General features: G+C 37.0%; 1 protein-coding gene across 1 annotated transcript; it reads left to right on the forward strand.

The window, feature by feature from the left end:
- Positions 1-11,324: 11,324 nt before the first annotated feature.
- On the forward strand, positions 11,325-18,802 carry LOC140583058 (uncharacterized). The gene is made up of 9 exons (XM_072707632.1): positions 11,325-11,708; positions 13,920-14,132; positions 14,297-14,432; positions 14,798-15,333; positions 15,650-15,966; positions 16,113-16,294; positions 17,419-17,591; positions 17,924-18,138; positions 18,332-18,802. The coding sequence occupies exons 1-9, from the start codon at positions 11,383-11,385 to the stop codon at positions 18,586-18,588; spliced, it is 2,355 nt and encodes a 784-aa protein (XP_072563733.1). The 5' UTR covers positions 11,325-11,382; the 3' UTR covers positions 18,589-18,802.
- Positions 18,803-19,498: the final 696 nt, after the last annotated feature.

Consider the following 19,498-nt stretch of genomic DNA (forward strand, 5'->3'; position numbering starts at 1 on the left):
CTAGTTATCTTTTATACATTTGACCAAACGAGTACTTTTAACCTTTTATAGCTTGAAATTATTACAAAATGAGCTGGTCTAGGTGAGATCTGGTACACATCTGGGCCAATGTAAGCAAGATATGGTGCACATTTGGCCCAAATATGTGGCGGATCCGCCCCCATAAAAAATGCATCTGCTCCGAAGCTGGCCCAGATCATTAAGGTGAGGTGTACATTTGGCCCAAATATGGACCAGATTTGCCCTGCAAAAGATACATCTGGTTCAGAGCTGACCCAGTGCTGGTCCAGATCATGAAAACGGATCCGAAACAGTATTGGCCCATTTTGCCGAAAGACACCGGCCCAGATCCGTTGTGGCCAAATAAATTTTGCTATCTGGGTAGCCTGGACTATGAGTAACAAATATTGGATAAGTACAGTAATAACAATAATAAGTATACTTTTAAAATAAATATATTTTTAAAAATGGCTTCTCAAATGATGAAATTTAGTCATACACTCAGCTGTTTTACTAGTGAAGAACTTTTAAACATGATAAAAATTGAAAGAAGAAAAAAATCATGAGGGAAATTTGTATATATGAAAGTACATGCTGACATTTGCAGATGTGCCTAATTGTTAAGCATGTTTTTAAACCCTGCAACTTCTGTAACATGGTTTCCCACTCCAAATGGAGAATGATCCAACCCCAAAATAATCGGTGTGCATCGTTGTCTGTGTACTTGACAACACGATTCTTAAAAACGCCCCATCTTACTTCCATGAAAAGTCATTAAAGCTAGAAAACTGAATACCGAATATGAGGCTAACTTAACCGCGGTGCAGTACCGTTGTTCGGGCTTGTTTTACTATCAGTACAGTCATTTCCGGGTCACGGCGTTTGTATTAAATGAAAAAAAACAAAATCGGACATGAACGCTCGTTATCCGTTTGTTCCTTTTTTGTTTTGAGAACAAAATGGGAAATCGGAAAACGAGCCATTATCCGTTTTGTCGTTTTGGTTTTGGAAACAAAAACTGATAAATACGAGTGGTTTTCCGTTTTTCTTGTTTTGGTTTCATATTAAAAACGGATGAACGAATGATAGACGGATTCTGCTGCTTTGCCTCTTTTTCTCTACTATGAATGTGGGGATCGGTGGATTGTCATTCCCTGTTTCACTGCCAGGATTAATTGTATAGAGCGAGGGGTTTTATTATTTCTGTGTGTTTTAAGACTGTTTTTGGGTTGGGACGCCATTAGGGAGGAAGGGGACTTTTGTCCCTTTTTGTGGTGGCATTTTGTATTGTGTGCAGCAGCAGGGCGCTGGTATGTGTGCATGGGAGTTGTAGTGTTTTTGTTCCAGGCTGCCATCTTCTGCCTGACTGCTTAACCTTCTACCCTGTGTGGACCAGCCCAGAGGTTTTAATTTGCCGTGTAGATGGTGTTTTATTGTGATTGTTAATAAAAGACTGTAAGTGGAGTCACGTCTCTTGCTGCCTTGTATAACGGACCTGAGTGCCTTTTTCGAGTTTTACTTAGCTTAGGAACTATTTCCCTGGGTGCAATTCCCAGGGTGGCGTAATTGGTGTCTTAAGGGGTGGTTCCCCCAAACTCTGAGCCCAGCGCTGCGACACAACATTCATTTGGATAAATAAATAAGAAATAGCTAACTCGATCTGAATACGCGCTAATGCGGCTATTTAGAATGTGAATAGCGATCTTCGGGTGAGAGCGGTACTACACGCCCCCGATGCCGATTTAACCCAATTTTAAAAACTGTAATACTTCCAACAATGGACGTTTTGAAAAGAAGACAGATTACAGATTTAGCCAGCGTTTTTTTCATGATTGTACAGATGTAAGATTTCAGCGAGATATAAACTGAAATAGACGCGAAAACTCGACGACGATGCACTGGACCCCCAAGAGTTTTGCTGGCCAAGCATGGCTGAAGCTCAATCGGTGGCAAGGCCACTTAACTTGTCAAATGGTACAGTAATTCAAATTTGTTCATTGCCAAAACAACTTGCTCAAATAAAACATCACCTTTGGTATGGCAAGCAATATGGCTTGCAAAGACAGCAATGCCTCGGTCGTTTCAAACTCAGCAGTGATTCCGCGCTCAAAGATGGCTATTTGGGCAGTATTTGTTATGTCTGTTGTTTCACAGCAGGCAGCCAGAGAGAAAAGTGGATTTTTTTCCTGGTGTCATTGTTTCTCGCGCCATATCGTCATTATGTCTCGCGCCATATCAGTAATTCATTCTGTATGTAATGGCAAAGTATTTATAATTTCGTTTCTTTTTTATTAAGTTAATTTAGAAAAAAAAATTTGGAGCATTTTTTTCGTTAAACGTAAGCTTTTTGTTTCTTAAAGTAAAGACCAAGCGGCAGACAGCGAGTTGACCTACTCTGTTTCAATTTGCCTTCTCAAATCACGAATTGGCTAAAATGAAATCTATAGGTGTAAAATAATAGATATAAATAATAATAGATATAAATGTGCGCTATTAGGTGCAGAGAGTGAAAGCTAAAACATGTTTTTCGGACATGACGCAAACGCGATCAGAAATTCATTATAAATTTCAACATTTTAAAGCAACATCAAATGAAGATATGCATGTTTGACAGGTAGCTTGTCTTTTTCAGGGAACAACCCTGGACAGGGGGCCAGCCCATCACAGGGCACACTCGCACACCATTCACTCACACATGCACACCTACAGGCAATTTAGTATCCCCAATTAGCCTCAGCATGTCACAGAGACTCGAACTCGAGTCCCAGAGGTGTGAGGCAACAGTGCTAACCACTGCACCACCATGCCACCCCGATAGCCTACCCTTGTGAAAAACAAATATACTAAAATGTGTTAATAGTATGCTTTGATTACTAGAAGTGTAATAGAAATGCATTTCCCATAGACATATTTTTTTAAAAATACACTTTCATTATGCTTTTTTGTACTTAAAAATAGTATATTTTGCATTTAAGCATGATTTAGTACTCTCACATATGCTTGAATAAAAGTACACTTGTTGTTAATATCACTTTAGTGCATTTTCTAAAAGTTTATCTTACACCAATATGAAGTAAAAGTACTTTAAATGTACTATGGGGCACTTTTTAGAAAGTATATTATTTTAAATGCAGTTTAGTGCAGCTTAATGTTCTACTATAAAAATATGCTTTTTTACATTTACTAAATGTACACTTACAGTAAGTAGTTTATGAGCTATCTCAAGCTATTTTCTGTTTTAAAATACAAATTTTAACAGGCTTAATTTAAAATATGCCTTCGATAAATTTTAATGTTACCAATAAATATAAAAACTTACAAATCACACAAAAACACACAAATCAGTTATTATACTTTTCAGGACTTTTCAGGATTTTATTCAATAGCATATTTCATCAGTTTACTAATAACACCACAGTACATTATAATTAAATGCAATCAAAACAGAGACACGCCCCCAAAAGAAAAAAAATTCCAGCCAATGTTCTTTTAAAACAGCAAGTTAGCTTTTGAAATGCTAAACAATACTGCATTCAGAAATAGTTGTATGAAAATTATTTACAACCGCAATGAATACAAACAAAACACAGGCCACAAGAGAATTTTCTGATCATTTCACTTTTACTGAACATTGTTAGCCTATATTACACTTGCTATTAAAAATGCCAAAAAACATAAGTTATTTTGCAGACCTTGCTTACAATAAAATCTAACTGCTGCCATTTACCATCTGATTTATTGGTTACCCTTATCTTAAATCATCAAAGGTACTTTAGTCCCTCTCTTTGTTATTTGGTAGTGGAATAACAAATAATTTTTCTTTGGCCTTTACCATGACACATATCCTTTTCAAAGAATCAGCATGTATTGCAAAAATATCATTTGACTGAGACACCTCATACAGAAACTTGGATGTGATGTTCAGTTGAACATCTCTGCAAAGTTGCTTTCCTGACTTTACTAGCTTTCTTACCACCACACAGCACTGTCTCTTCCATGTGTGATTTTCACTGGCTGGCTCAAAGGCTACAAGGCTTAGAACTTGGCATAACATTCCATCTTGTAATTCAACAACAGAATTATTTCTCTTCTGCAGCCTGGTGCCACATTCTGCATGATACAAAGTATCATGGACTAGGAAACGAGAGTATGTAGAGCACTTGTCTACTTGTCTTATACCAATCAACTCTTTAATGGCACAAATGTATGATTCAGGCACACTATCTGTAGAAGGGGCACCAAAAATTCTGACATTTCCACTCAAGTGTTCTGACTTTTCATTTAACTTGTTGCTATTCTGAAGTTCAGAAAAAAGACTCCTGATTTCATCATTTGCATTCTTCATGCACTTTTCTGCTTTTTTTGAAAGGCTTTTCCACTTAAGAAATCTCTTTACTATTTGTACAGGAACATGTGTAGTTCCATTGAAGTACCTTTTAAGAGTGCCATTAAATGATTCAAAAGAAAATGTGGATGTGGCCCACAGTGGACCCCAATTCTTTACACTGGCTGCAATGTGTGTGAGCAAGTGAACATTAAATGAGACATTCTGAACACCATACAGGACCTCAAATTGTATAACAAACTTTTTCAGTGCCACTTCTGCTACATTTACATCACACATATTCACACTGTCAGAAATAAGCATGTGAATGGCAAAAACTAACAGAAAAAGATGATTCCAATATTTCTTAAGCAAAACACCATTCAGAACTGGCAATGAATAATAAAGAAGAAATTATCTCCACTCAGATGCTTTCCAAAATATTCTGTCTTGTACCGATCGTGGTGTTCGAGTCACCTCTACAGGGGGCTGGACAGCCAGCAATTCATGGTCAATCATGGTAGCTTTTGTGCCTATGTACCACTCCTTGTCATGGTTAGTGGAATTAAGCCACAGGGAGCATAACTGTCGAGTCACACCAAGACAAATACTATGTTGGTATTCTGGGACAAAACCATTTATCATCTGAAACTTACTTAATCTCATCAGTACAGATGGTCCTTTGATCCCCATGACAGGCTGTTCTGGAGTTGCAGTCATAGCATGTTCATAGTGTTTTGATTCGTTCCTAAGAAGAGGCTCTGGCCTTCTGTAAGGATAAGGCCCTCCACCTCTGTGATAACAAAAATCACAGCCGTGTGCACCATTAAATTGTTTGGTGTTTCTGAGTAGTGGGCGGGCAACCGAGTCTGAACTACATATAAGAGCATACACCTTGGTGTTGCGTATTTGATTTTGCTGGTCAGTCCACGTGATACCATCAGTTTCAAGAGATAAAAGTTCATTCACAAAAGGAGTCAGTAGAGTGGTCATATTTGGTTTCTTCTCACCAAACCAAATACATGGCACACAGATGTTACTTTGCCTGTCTTTGGGCAGTAGCTCAATGACCTGACACTGAATGGGCCAAATCTGGTATTTGGAACTTTTGAAAATGGGAATTCCATCACAATTCCACAGTAAACTTACATCATTTTCTTTCATCTGTCTAGTTTCTCTCACCATTCTATACTCCATTCCAGATTGTATGTCATTAAGGACCCCTTCAATAGCAGTTTTCTGTCTTGTTAAAGGTAAGTAAGCACACTCAAGAATGTCTTTAATCTGCGCAGCCAAACTCATCATAAGAAAAAAATTTCCATTTTTAAGACTACAGTCTGCATCAAAAGAAGTCTGACAGACAATGCACCGTGTTAGACAATTTTCCCTTTCACCCATGTAGTTGGAGCACAAAGAGCAATAAAAATGCGGTTGATAATGACCATACTCTCCATAAGCTTTGTTAAAGAGGTACAGAGTTTCCGGCACTAGACCAGGGAAATGTTCATTGAAAATCTTTAAGAGATGTTCCAGAGCAGTCCCAGTCAGGTTATGTCGTAGAACATATGACATTAACAGCAACAGACTCTGCCCCTTTGTCAGTGGTGCTCCAGGATACAGAAGTTCATCTTCAGGATCTGACTACAGAACATGTACAGAATAATTTAGTTTATGTCAACAAGAAAATGTAGTGTAGAAAATGTACCCTACTTAAAAATATCATTAAACATTAGTTATGGTTTAATAGTAATAACACCGTAAACAATTATGGTCTGAAAATGTCAAGTGACCCATTCCATCTAAATTTTTTATTGGCTCAACACAACACAATTTACTGTTTTTTTACCCTTTCATTAACTAGATGGAACGGGTGACTAGACTTTTTTAAGTTGGGGAAGCCTATTTTTTTTACGTTGTGTAGTCATCACTTTGTTTTTGTTTATTCATACAATGACCTTTTGCCATTTGTCAAATTTTATTTTCAAAAAGTCCACAAATGTGTAGCATGGTTTAACCCAACACACTGGTAATGATAGCATTCCTTTATATGACATGACTGCACATTGTAATAAATATCTTAAGAACCCAATTGTAGTTATTAATTTATTGATATACACTTTACCTGTGACAAACTCTTATTTAGCTGGTCGTCATGTTTTTCTAGCAGTCTGTCTGTCAAGCTCAAAGTATGGGATTCCTGATCTTCAGAATCTGACACCTATAGAACATGTTTAGAATTATTTACATTATGGTAATAAGGTTTATTGTAAAACACTAACACAACTTGAAAAGATCAGTGTCATTGCTGGCATTATAGAGCCAATAATTTGATATTGTATATTCACAAAGCTTATTTTTGTGATTGAGTATTCTGTAAAATATTTTATTAATGCTTTACCTGTGACGAATTCTCTTCATGTGGTCTCTCTTTCAAGCTTGAATGAGTAAAGGATCCCTCATCACCAAACTCTCTTTGAAATGTCTGCTCATATGTGTTTTGAGCAGAGAAAAACACAGCTTTAAGTATAGTATTTCTTCAGTCACTTGTGTTGAATTTATTTTTGATATGTCCACATGGATCTCTAAATGTCCCTGTGTAAAGGTTGTATGAATGGATGATGCTTCAGGACAGTCAAGTTAGATTTGTCTGCTAAATAAATTTTTATTAATGAAAGTTAATTAGTCTTACATCTTCCAAAGTATAACATCTTCCAACTCTATGTACACTGAACATTTAATCACATATTTTACACATGTTAAATATAACAACATACTAATATAATATTGTAAAATTAATCTGAACCAGCAGTTAGGTAACATTACCTGTAAATATGCTTTTCTAGGTCTGCCTTCTTCGGCTGAACGCTCCACTAATTTCTCTGTGTTGTTTGCACACGTTTCTGACTAAAAGGTAACAATATAATAAAAATAAAATACAAATACAATAATATAATACACACTATTGTTACTGTTGTTATTATTATTGTTAAAATAATGATAATCTAAAACTGCATAATTTTATGCAGATTAATTACCGTTTCTACTTCTTTAAGATGTCTTGTAGAACCTTGTGAAAATACATTGCTTCCTTCAGTGAATTTCTTATAGTTCCCTTTTTTATGTACATGCTGGAAAAGACATAATATTTTTTAGTATAATATGTCTGTAATAGTTTTTGATTATTTTGCTGCAATGTCTAAAATAGCAGTTACCATTTTGTGCTGTCGAGCTTTTTTAGTGGATCTCGGTATGTCTTCGTCATTCTGTAAGTATACCTTGTACTTTCTTTTCTTTGTGGACATCATTTCTCCCTGCCTTTACCTGGACCACTCTGAATTAGACGATGCATATGCGATTATACGTATAGGGAGATTTTGGCGCCTAGAATTTGAACTAGCCAATCAGCTGCGTCGTTGGAACTCTTTCCGGAAGTTAGTACTCAGAGAAAGAGAAGATAGTTTTAAAAGTTATCTGCCGTTACACAGAGAACAACGTTTGGAAGAAGTAAAAAGCCGAAACAGAAAAAAGGTATGTAGGAAAAATTTTATTTGGGTAGTGCTCAAGGTTGTTAGGAAGTTAACTATTCTCTTTTGTACATAAACGCTTCGTACGGAGTCAATTGCTGTTCGTGCGATTATATGTGGAAAATAAAATACACAGTGGATAGAATATTTTTGAACAAGGCAATGTACTCTCTATTTTTTGTAAATTAGTTTATTGCACTTTTATTTACTTCACCATGTCACATAGTAGAATATGCAATGAGTGGCGTGTCTCGCCGTTATGAATATCTTTGCTATGGCGCCATTTTGATCAGTAGCTGTTTCCAGGGGCGGTTTTTGATATGGGCCACATGGGCCGTTGCACGGGGCGGCATCGTGCACTCGCCATTTTACTTTATTAATTTCTTTCTTTATTTTTTTTTGCGCGTGCGCCCGTACTGCCCCGACATCATGCCAGCGCATAGTTTTTCTATTGCCCATTTGCGGGGAGTAGGTGCGCCCTCCATTTGCGAGGTGCACCTGCTGCTTGTCACACAGAGGGGCGGGGCGGAGGGGGAGTCTCTGCTGGAGCGGATGTGACTGGTCAATTCATTTAAAGTCCCGCCAATAACTATCTCTGATTGGCTAGATGACATACGGTTAATAGCCAGTCACCACTGAAGCCTCGCTGTCACTCATACACGTCACTCAAGCACAGCATGAAGCCCCAAGGAGAAGAGGAGACTGAAGGTAAAGTCTCTCAAGTTTCTCAAGTGAAAACAATACAATCCTCCACACTGAAAACACCACGGAGCTAGGCCTGTCGCGATAGTCGATAAATCGATTAATCGCACGATAAAAAAAAATGACCTCGATAATTTTTCCGACCGCGATAATTTCATTTGCATACTTGTTTGTTATCCGCGACTGAATGACAACTCTCGTTTCCTTAGCGTAGGAGAAGCGAACCCTCTTGTCAGTTGCATTCAGTGTTGGGTAAGTTACTTTAAAAAAGTAACTAATTACTAATTACTTAATCAATGTTGTATTTAAAATACTTATCTAGTTACTGTGTCTGAAAAGTAACTTAATTACTCAATAAGTAATTTAACTAAATACTTCTTAAAATCCCTATAAACCTTGATGGACAAACAATAGAAATGAAACTCTTTAAATAATAATTAATTTAAAAAAAACATACGAGTCAAACATGAAATAGTTTAGCCTTTTAGCTTTCTGAATCATCTTTATTACATTCTATAAAAACTTTCTATAATAATTACATTTTTTAGTAGGAAATGTAACCTTCTTTAGGTAAGAAACACAATTCCTGAATAACAAAAAAATATTATTCCGCAACATATCTGAATAATAAAAAAGCTTAAGAAATGTTAAACATGACATGTATCAAGCTGTAAACATGAAACTTACTTTAAACATGTTACAGCTGCAAACATTACATATTACTGTAACGTTCTTGTCTGCTTGTTTCAGAAAAGTGAAGTAATGGGAATATTTCCATTTAGTAAAACAGCCACTCGCTTCAGCCGAGTCCGACATCTTCCGCTTTAGAATATGATTATGCGGCAATTTGGCGCGAAATCACGTGCACCTGCACTACAACGATTTTAAAGCAGCAGAGTTTACTTTTACCTTTAGAAGATAAATTAATAAAATTAAATAATGATATTCAGCGAGTTTAATTATTTTACAATCTAACGCAAGTACATTATAAGTAACTGTAATTAAAATACCTAAAAATGAACAGTAATCAGTTGCTCTACTTTTTCAGTGGAAAAGTAATTTAATTACAGTAACGCGTTACTTAGTAACGCGTTACACCCAACACTGGTTGCATTGTCTTTTGTGTGGGGAGGCGGCGCTTGTCAGTCACATGGACTTTGTGTGGGAAGGCGGGAGTGCTTTAAAATGTTTTCCATTTTCAGTGTTAAATAGTCTAAAAATAAACGTTTTTGAATTTTGAAAGGCGTATGTGCATTATTATGCCATTATCATTATTCTAGATGAAAATGGTCTCAGATCGACAATATTATCGTTTATCGCGATAATTTCTTGGACAATTTATCGTCCAGCAAAATTTGTTATCGTGACAGGCCTACACGGAGCTCTTGTGAGCTGTTTCCATAATGAAAAGTCTTCCCGGTTTCCCGGTTATAGCGCTGAAATGTCAGAATAATGAACCTTGTTGCAGAGATGATGTGAGCAGTGAGATGTTCATGTATTGTTAGTACCTGTAATAACGAGTGTTCAGTGAAACCTCAAGTATTTTTGAGAGGAGATATAGGGTTAAGTGAGCTGAGCAGCTTTCTCCTGGAAGTTTTTGCAGGTTGGGATGTCTGTATACATTTTAATCACTTTCATAACATTTTGTTACTTTCATTACAAAGCCATGCTGCTAATTTTGTTTTAACATTAAAATCCAAGTTAATCTATTTTTGTATACAGTAGGTGCAAGTTCCCTTGTTTTGGCCCTTCTGGTTTATAATTACTTTGTTTTTATTTATTTGTTAGTACTTTTGCTATTTATATTTTATTTAAATTTAATGTAAAAAAAAAAAAAGTAATAACGGCAATATTTTGTACTGGAGTTTTCAGAGATTTTCCTTTTTACTCTAAATATAGCCTATATATCGGTCCCAAACATCGGCTATCGGTAATCATTAACTAGCAATAATCAGTATCAGTATCGCCCCTGAAAAATCAATATGGTCAATTCCTAATATAGACTTATAATTTGCACAGATGTGTTTTCTAAATTATATCACATTCATATGCCTGAAGTGAGCGCGAGCCTGTGCACGGTCCTCTGTGCGCCTGTCTGCTGATGTGCCGAAGTCTCACACACAACCTGTGGAAAGGGGAGGGAGGCGGGGTGCTTCCAAATAAAGCACATTTCATTCATAATATTGTCAATCCAAGCCCATTATGTCACAATTCATTTTTCCTGGGTTGTGCGAAATCGCAAGGGGGAAAAAACCTATACAAACCGAATCTGCACACTAAGGTGTAGGTCTATTAGTTTACAACATTGTCGTGATTCTTGGGAGGATGGGTGTTGATACTGGAGTGCAAATTAACAGCAATGGAAGATGAACAAGAGAATGTCAAAGCCTTCAGTCTGTCTTATTTTGACTTCTGTGTATGAGGGGCCATACAAGCCATAATTCATTCTGGGCCTCTCTCACATGCATACATACTCCTTGCACATACATATATTTTTGCTCATGCCATAATTCATTCTGACCCTCTCACACACATAGATTCTTCTTGTGCATACATATATATTTTCACATACATACATACATACATTTTTACATATACATATTTTTTTCTTTCATATGCATATATTTCCACTCTCAATTTAATTCATTTTTACACACTGATGCATTATTATGAACATGTGATATAAATAATAGAGGTGTGTAAGAAGAAAATGCATGTGTATGTAAGAGAGTATAGTGGAAACGGAAGGTGTATAGTAGAAACGGAAGGTGGGTCATTAATCACGCTGTGATTGGCTGTCGGCTGTAAGGCCCGCGTACATTTCACCTTTAGATGTCAATTAGCATGGACGGTGGCGCGGAGACTCGAGTATTACAGGATGCAATTGGGGTGATAAGAACTATATTATCATCTCCTGAACTCGTTACGTCCCTGTCGTCGTCCCTTGAACAGCAGCGGATAGGCGCATCTGCACCTACCGTTGCTCACAGCGCAGTGGAAAGTGAGATGAGGGAACTTTTTAGACCTGCTAATTCTCGAGGTGCTTCAGCAGGCCAAGCTGATGCCGTTACACAGGGTCAAACTGGAAGATTGCGGCAGTCTCTGCGATATCAGACTCAGCAACACTTTGGCAACTGGAAGTCCCGGTCAAGAAAAAGGTGAGAGCATCGTACATGGCATCGTTGTAGATCTGTTTAATCCCAAATATAGGTAAAGACGTGAAACTGCTTATCGGCGACCATATATACTGGTAATAGAGCACATACAATTTCAGAATATATTTTGTAGTCTCCAACGCAGAAATGGAAAACTCGTGTTAGAGAACGCGTAAAAATGTATTTCGCCTGTTAACCTTTAGGTTCTCCGTAGGATCTAGCATTAGTTTTCATGTAAGAGAGACGAAAATTTGCAGAAACATCGTATTTGACCGAGATTTTATTTATTTTATTTTTTTTGGGAACTTGTCGACAGGCGTACACTGTCAGGAATGCATTTATTAAGTGAAATGCCAGACAGTAAAATTATAACGGTTAAACTGTCAACTATTAAACATTGATTTGTATGTAATACATGTAATTATAATGATTATTAAAGTAAATTATTATGGATAAAATGTAAGAAAAGACCGAATTAAGCATGGCGGGGTAGTTACATGTTAGGAAGACCCAATGGGTAGACTGTCAGTTAGCTCATAAGGTAAAGTTTGTAGTACAGTGGTACCTCGGTTCTCGAACTGAAAGTCGAACAAACCAGCTTGACCTAGATCTCGACCTGAAGATCAGAAATCGAACCGTGAACACTGGCCTAATATAAATTGTACGCGCCATTGTACGAGTCATACTACAATGCAATTCTTACTTGAATGCCTTCTTCACAGACTGGACGATTAACCAGATAAAGCAGTGCAACATTACAGTAACTAACAATAAATAAACCACTAACTTTCGTGTACATTGACCTCATTTATGTCATCTATTTAAACTTTATTTTACCAGGTAAATTCACTGAAAACCAGTTCTCACTGCTTTACGTGATATTCGGGAGAAACAGTAGATTATGTATCGGAACTGCCTGGGATACAAACGTCATGCGTGTAACTAAATTCTTCAACCAATAAGGGCAAAGGTGTGTCGTGACGGAGGCGGCTCTAGTTTGTGCAGCCTATAGTGAGAGGTTGCAATGCATCTAACCGTAATGCATTGCGTCAGGATCAGAATGCGTTGCTTTAAGGCTGTAAGCAAGTCGAACGCACCCAATGACCGGACTGGGGAAACAAACTGAAATGCGGACTTAATACAGAGGACTGATGACAACAACCAGAAACAGCTGATCACATGGGGATCCCACACGAGGTTAACACGAGGGGGCGTGGCACACGGAAGGAGCGGACGATCGGGGCAGGACAGGGTTAATGTTGGGATAAGATCTTTATCGTTTTGGAAGCCATTAAGAAAAAAAATGCTCTTCTTGTTTTATCCTGTTCATTTTGTGTTGAAATGCTTAAAACACACACACACACACACACACACACACATATTTAGCAGTAATTTTGGGGGGCCGGGAACCAATTAATTGGTTTTCCATTATTTCTTATGGGAAAAATTCGATCAGAACTCAAACTTTTTAGGATTCGATCTGGAGTCCGGAACGGATTAAGTTCGAGAACCGAGGTACCACTGTATTTAATTTAATTCAATTTTTTACAAGTGTTGTCACAAAGCAGCTTTTTTTTTACGTTTTTACAACAGATGTTGTCATAAATCAGCGGTACATAATTACAACAGCTCCAAACCCCTAATGAGCAAGCCTAGGGCAGCAGTGGCAAGGAAAAACTCTCTTGGTGGTAAATAGGAAGAAACCTTGAGAGGAACCAAGACTCAGAAGGGGACCCCATCCTCCTCTGGGTGATACTGGGATCAATTTATGCACATTTCTTTGCTTCTGAAATGGTAGAGAATTTGGGATGGTGGTGAGGACATTGGGTTAGAGACCAAGAGGTCCCAGGTTCAAATCCTTAGCAAGACCCTTAACCCCAAGTTGCTTCAGGGATTGTTGCCCCCTGTAACTGGGCAATGTACATCACTCTATAGAAGCTAGTACTACACTGCCCCAGATCTGTGTGTGGTGAAATTATTTAGTTCACTAGCTGACAGCTTACTTATTGAAGTTAGATTAATTAATTCTATCAAAATTATGTCTATGTTGTGTCAATCAATTAATCAATCAGTCAATGTACTGTATAGAGCATTCATGGCTGAAACTAAAATGTATTGTAAGTTGTAAGACAATGCACATATTACTACCAGCTGCTTCTAATTTTGCTGTTTACTATAAAATGTGATATAAATATTCCATCTCCTTTTTTGTAGGGCCAAAACACAATATCATGACACTTTCAACAAAGATGTCATCCTTCTTCCACGGCCATCAAGCAGTTGTGTTGTTAAGCATCGCACAAAGCAAAAGTTACATGAGCAAGGACATATATTGAATGCATTTGAATTTCACAAATCCTGGGACCAGAGTACTGTCACTGAACAAATAAGGGATGCTTTTAGAGAAAAACTTTCTGCCGATGTGAGGTAAGAATTGTATTTATAAATCCAAAATGTAATATAATAATCCTAATCAAATGAAGCTATTTCAGCTTTTCCGCTGTGTTTATCAAAAAGAAAATTCAGAAGAAAGAAAGAAAATGAGGTTGTGTACTTGTGCATTTTTGTCGTTTTTTTTCTATGTTTTTCAGCATAGAGTTTCTGATGGCCTGTGGCAACAGGTTGATTTTGCCCAAACTGCGTGCTGGACAGGAGCTGGATGCAAATCTAATACATAAAATATATAAATCGAAAGCCCTATACCTAAGACCATCAAAGCCAATTTTGGTAAGTTATGTCACATTTCAATTGATCATCTGAGCCACTGTAAAACTTTAATATTGTAGTTATAAATATATTGATCTATGTAACTTTTTTTTTTTTTACTAATATGTACTTTACAGGTGACTTTTAAACAGGGTGGGGTGTAATTGAATACATTTACAGGTGATACCTATTCAGAATACAAAAATGAATTGCATTACTGAATATTTTTATGACAATGTATTCAGCCATCACTACTTTTTAAAGTATTCTGCCCAAACATGCTTTTAAAGGACTGACATCAAAATTTATTGTCATGAATATGATCGTGAATAATGTTGTTTCCGGGTACTGTTCAGTTTACAAGTGATCTTTTCTGTCTTTACAAGGATGATGATACAGCAGACAGCAGTGAGGACAACTGTGAGGAGAACATTGGTTCACTAAGGCAGTTGCGTTCCTCATCTGCAACACAACAAGCCGATTTCTCCAGTCCAACAACTGAAGTTCAGCCATGTGCCTCATCACGTGGGTGTGGAGCATTACACACTCAAACTCCTACATTGACCTCTCAAAGCAGTTTCTCCCCCAACCACAGCACCACAAGTGGTTCTTTTAGTCAACTACCAGTATACTCATTGGAAAGCAGCCCGTTCGAAAATCAACCTTCTACCTCGTCATTTGGACGAACATCCTCAGATGATTCAGCTCTTGTCTTAATGTGTCAAAATAACTCAAACTCACCCTGCCAAAGCACTTTTTATCCAAGTACATGTTCTGTATTACCCTCTACCTCAACTACCACAACGATTCATCAACCAGCAAACTATGATAACTACCTTTCAGTAGTGGCTGCACTGTCTGATGTGTCTTCTGGTGACGAGGAACTGAATCATGCCATACTGGCAAGCATCCAGAGCGTAAGGTTAGTACAATATTGAGATATTTAATGGTAGTGCTGGCTGTCACGTTCCTTCATCCATGGAGTGTGCAATGACTCAGAAGCTAATAACAATAAAATGTTTGAGAGGAGGGAGGTTAAATGAATAGCAGATGACAGCAACACAGCTTACAGAAGTTTGATAATTTATTCTGCTTATTGTGTATATATCACAATCTCTTTATAATATAATAAATTTGACAATTGCGTGCTGAAGTTTTGTGTCATTGTCTGTGCAATTATCTGTACCATTAACAACATGCCACATGCTAAACTACCTGTGTTTTGTTTGATCTTGAAGAACAACACAAAGTTCTGTGCCAGCAAGAGATATTTTGCAAGATCTTGCAACCAAAATAAACCATCTGAAGAAATGCAAGTTTAACATTAACCGATCCTCAGTCATGGATGGAGCCATCAGAGGTTTTAAACGCAAAACATATGATCCATGTCACACAATTTCTGTGAGGTTTTCTGATGATCTGGGGGTTCATGAAGAGGCTGTGGACTTGGGTGGACCAAGAAGAGAATTTTTAAGACTTTTAATTGAAGCTTTGCCGAGCTCGTCAATGTTTGAGGGAAAAGAAGGCAAAATGAACTTGGCTCTCGATAGTACTGGTATGTATTGATGGTTATCCCGTCACGGAGGCTGGGCTCTATAATAATTTATTACATCAATATCATTGTTTTACAGTATATGGTGGGACAGGTATTTGTCATAGTTTCATTATTTTCATGCACTGTCAAATTTTTATTTTTTCTAGCCTTGAGAGAGGACAGATATTTCATTGCAGGCAGAGCAATTGCAGTAAGCCTTGTACACGGTGGCCCTACGGCAGGCTTTCTGTCCCCAACTCTCTTCTCTTGCCTTGTTGATGGACCAGATTTCACTAAGCCAGTTTTGGAAGACATTGCAGATTGTGACCTACATGAAAAAATTGAAAAGGTATTTTTTTCCCCACGGTTTTAGATGTTGTGCATACAAGATTGGGGTATAACTGACTGCATATAACAGTGATACATATTCAGAATACAAAAATGAGGGATCTGGAAATGAAGGATTCTGTATTAAGTACATTTTAAAAGGCATTTAGTATAGTTACTTTTATAAAATGTTAAATACTTTTAGAATATATTCACTGTGATAAAAAAAATTTATTGTACTAATCTTTTAAAATATGTTTGTTTTTGTTCTTTGTCTTGAGAGTAAAGTTAGATATGTATTCACAGCTTGCGATTCATTTGGTTTCCTAATCTGCAGCGTCTTACTCTGGGGCTGATGTTAGCTCCTTATTCACCACACCACTAGGAGAGGTGTTCACAGTGGCAAAAACTGCTCAATTTATCATCTTAACATAAGTGATTTTTTTAAATTGACATGTAGAATAAAATGGTGTGAGGAAGGCAAAGCATCTTTACCCAAAGTTTAAAATTTAATTTAAAATTATTCATTACAAGATATATTTTTTGGAAGTAAATTTTCAACGGTAATGTTACTAGTCCTAAAAACACTATATCTCCAGGAATAACTTGGTCACCTAATTGGTACTGGACCAAACTTTTCAACATACCTCAGGTATCCTGACCCTGATTCAATTAATATATTTTATATAAGATGGAAATGATATATAATGTAAAATTATATAATGATGCTGTGCACATTTATTTGAATAAAAAGCCAGGCTTCTCATCTTATTCTAAACCTCTGTGTATCATCAGGTATCCAACTAAAAGGGATCCTGGCTCGGATTGATAAGCTGTAGAGCACATGCAGTCAGAACTGAATATAGTACAACTGTCATTTTTATCATTTTAAAGCTAAAAATTTGAGATTTATTCAGTTTTGTAAGACTCAGTCGACATCAATAATATTGAAATTACACAGTTGCTTTACATGTCTTTCATGAATTTTAAATGTTCTAAAATGATTCTAAATATTACTTTTTATGTATTGTAATGGAATACATTACTGAATACTTGTATGATGTTTTTTCCTACCGAAGTGTTATGTCCAGCCTTGTGTGCATTTATAACAAATATTGAGGGTAATGTCAATTTGTCTCTTGAAAGGTCACAGAGTGTAAAACATTTGAAGATCTGCTAGAGGCGACAGAGCCACTCCTGGAGTATTTGGCCAATGCCGGCTGTCTGCGGCTGCTGCGGAGGTTGGAGGACAAGTATCTCCTTATAGAAGACATCCTAATGTTCCAAGTAATACACAGAGTGCGTGGTCCTTTTGAGAGGTACCGTTTTTCTCTTTAATAAGGACCTAAAAAGCTTTAGGACTGACTTGTTCTCTTGGTTTTCTGTGGGCCTTTTTTTTCTTGTTTGCTAGAACATACCTGCTCTCAACATATAACTATTGACATGATATCAGGTACCTTGAGGAAAAAAAATTATTTTACATACACAATTTACTGTAACTAATGTAAAGTAAATATATGGATTTGAATAAGATTTGGATATTATTTTTTTGATTAATTTGCTACATGTAAAGTTATTAGTAAAGTTATTACACTTATTTTTAGTAAAAACAATAAATAAATGAGGCACTAATGTAATACTTTCTACTCAGATTTTGCGATGGACTGAGAACACTAGGTGTGTTAAACAAAATCCAAGCTCACCCAGAAAGTTTTCGTCCCCTTCTGTGCTGGACTCCTTTAACCCTCACTGCTGACCTGCTTGATGATCTCTTCACCATTCGCCTATCCCCAATTGGCAGCAATAGAAGGCATGCTGAAGAAATCATTGTTCCTTTCTGGAGAGACTACATAACTGATGCAGAAGGTTGTGTTTCTTGTGTGAACTGAATATCTCCCTCAATCGAAATTAAAAGTGCATTCTGTTGCATATTTTGCCTCAATTGGTGTACTTTGACACAGGATGTTATTCCATAAGCAGTGTTTAAACAGTGTTTAAACAGAATATTGATGCATGCAGTGCTTACTTCTATTCTCATTTCTGATGTATTTTTCTCTAGATCAAGAAGGAACAAAGAAGCTTGAGGCAATTCTTGTCTTTGCCACTGGAGCCAAAGCTGTTCCACCAATAGGCTTTTCTCCACCACCATCAATTGAGTTTCTTCACCTGGAACATGATGCAGAAACCACTTCTAGACTTCCCATTGCAAACACCTGCATCAATTGTTTAAAGTTGCCACTACACACCACTTACACAGACTTTCAAGAAAACATGGACTTTGCATTGGGTAATACCTATGGTTTTGGCATTGCTTAATTTGTAGGCAGGCAACCATTTCTAATTCCATGCTGTCTGTGAGAAAAATATAGTTGTTGCTGTGCATGTGTGCATGCATTCTGATGTTTTCTTCTCCTCTGCATGCACTGCCTTTATTCTACTTTTATGCAATGTAATTTTATTGATGTTAGTTGTAATTCTGTCTAATCTAATAGATCAAATGTTAAAATAGAAAAAAAAACCTTTCATGAACCGCAAGCTTTAATAAAACATGGTTTCACGTTTCACTATTTTCTTGTAACAGTTTGTTTGAAAATTAACATAATAGATGTGGAAATCACAAACTCACACTCATGTCTTAATAATCCCATATTCAGCAAACATTTATGAAATTGAATACAATTACATCTGTGAACATAAACCAACATTTTAGTGTTATGCTGCTACCACAATGATTGTGGACAACAATCTAAGTATTTTGGTAGACATTTTCTATTGTGAAATTGCTCTTAATCTGTTTGACAGTCAGCTGTTTTTAGGTTTTGTACTTAATATGGGTACGGCTTTAGGAATGCTGCTCTTCAAGAAAATGCACAAGGCTGCAAAACAAATCTATGCCGTGATTTCCATCATCTGCAAATGGATCAAAAGTCTGCTGAATTCTATTTATTGTTGTGTCACTGAAGGTAATGTTAATTGATGGGACAACAACATTGTTTGTTCCTGAGAGCAGTGGGCCATCATTAATAGCAACATCACTGTCTATATTATAAATACCATTCATGCTTGGGTTATGCATTCCTGCATTGCTGACTATGCCCCATTGCCACAGTTGAAGAGGAGTTTGACCCCCTTGTGTTGAAAGGCCATGGTTATTCCACTGGTTATGAAATTCAGCAGCCGCTGCCCTGATTCGTGGCAAATAAATATAATGAAGACAAAATAAATG

Source organism: Paramormyrops kingsleyae, chromosome 25 (assembly GCF_048594095.1).
Source record: "Paramormyrops kingsleyae isolate MSU_618 chromosome 25, PKINGS_0.4, whole genome shotgun sequence".
In the NCBI taxonomy this organism is placed as follows: Eukaryota; Metazoa; Chordata; class Actinopteri; order Osteoglossiformes; family Mormyridae; genus Paramormyrops; species Paramormyrops kingsleyae.

Coding starts and splice junctions, on each gene's coding strand:
- LOC140583058 (XM_072707632.1), top strand. CDS start 11,383: ATGTCAATTAGCATGGACGGTGGCGCGGAGACTCGAGTATTACAGGAT. Junction 15,967..16,112: donor CTTGGCTCTCGATAGTACTG/GTATGTATTGAT, acceptor TATTTTTTCTAG/CCTTGAGAGAGGACAGATAT. Junction 17,592..17,923: donor GTGCGTGGTCCTTTTGAGAG/GTACCGTTTTTC, acceptor CTTTCTACTCAG/ATTTTGCGATGGACTGAGAA.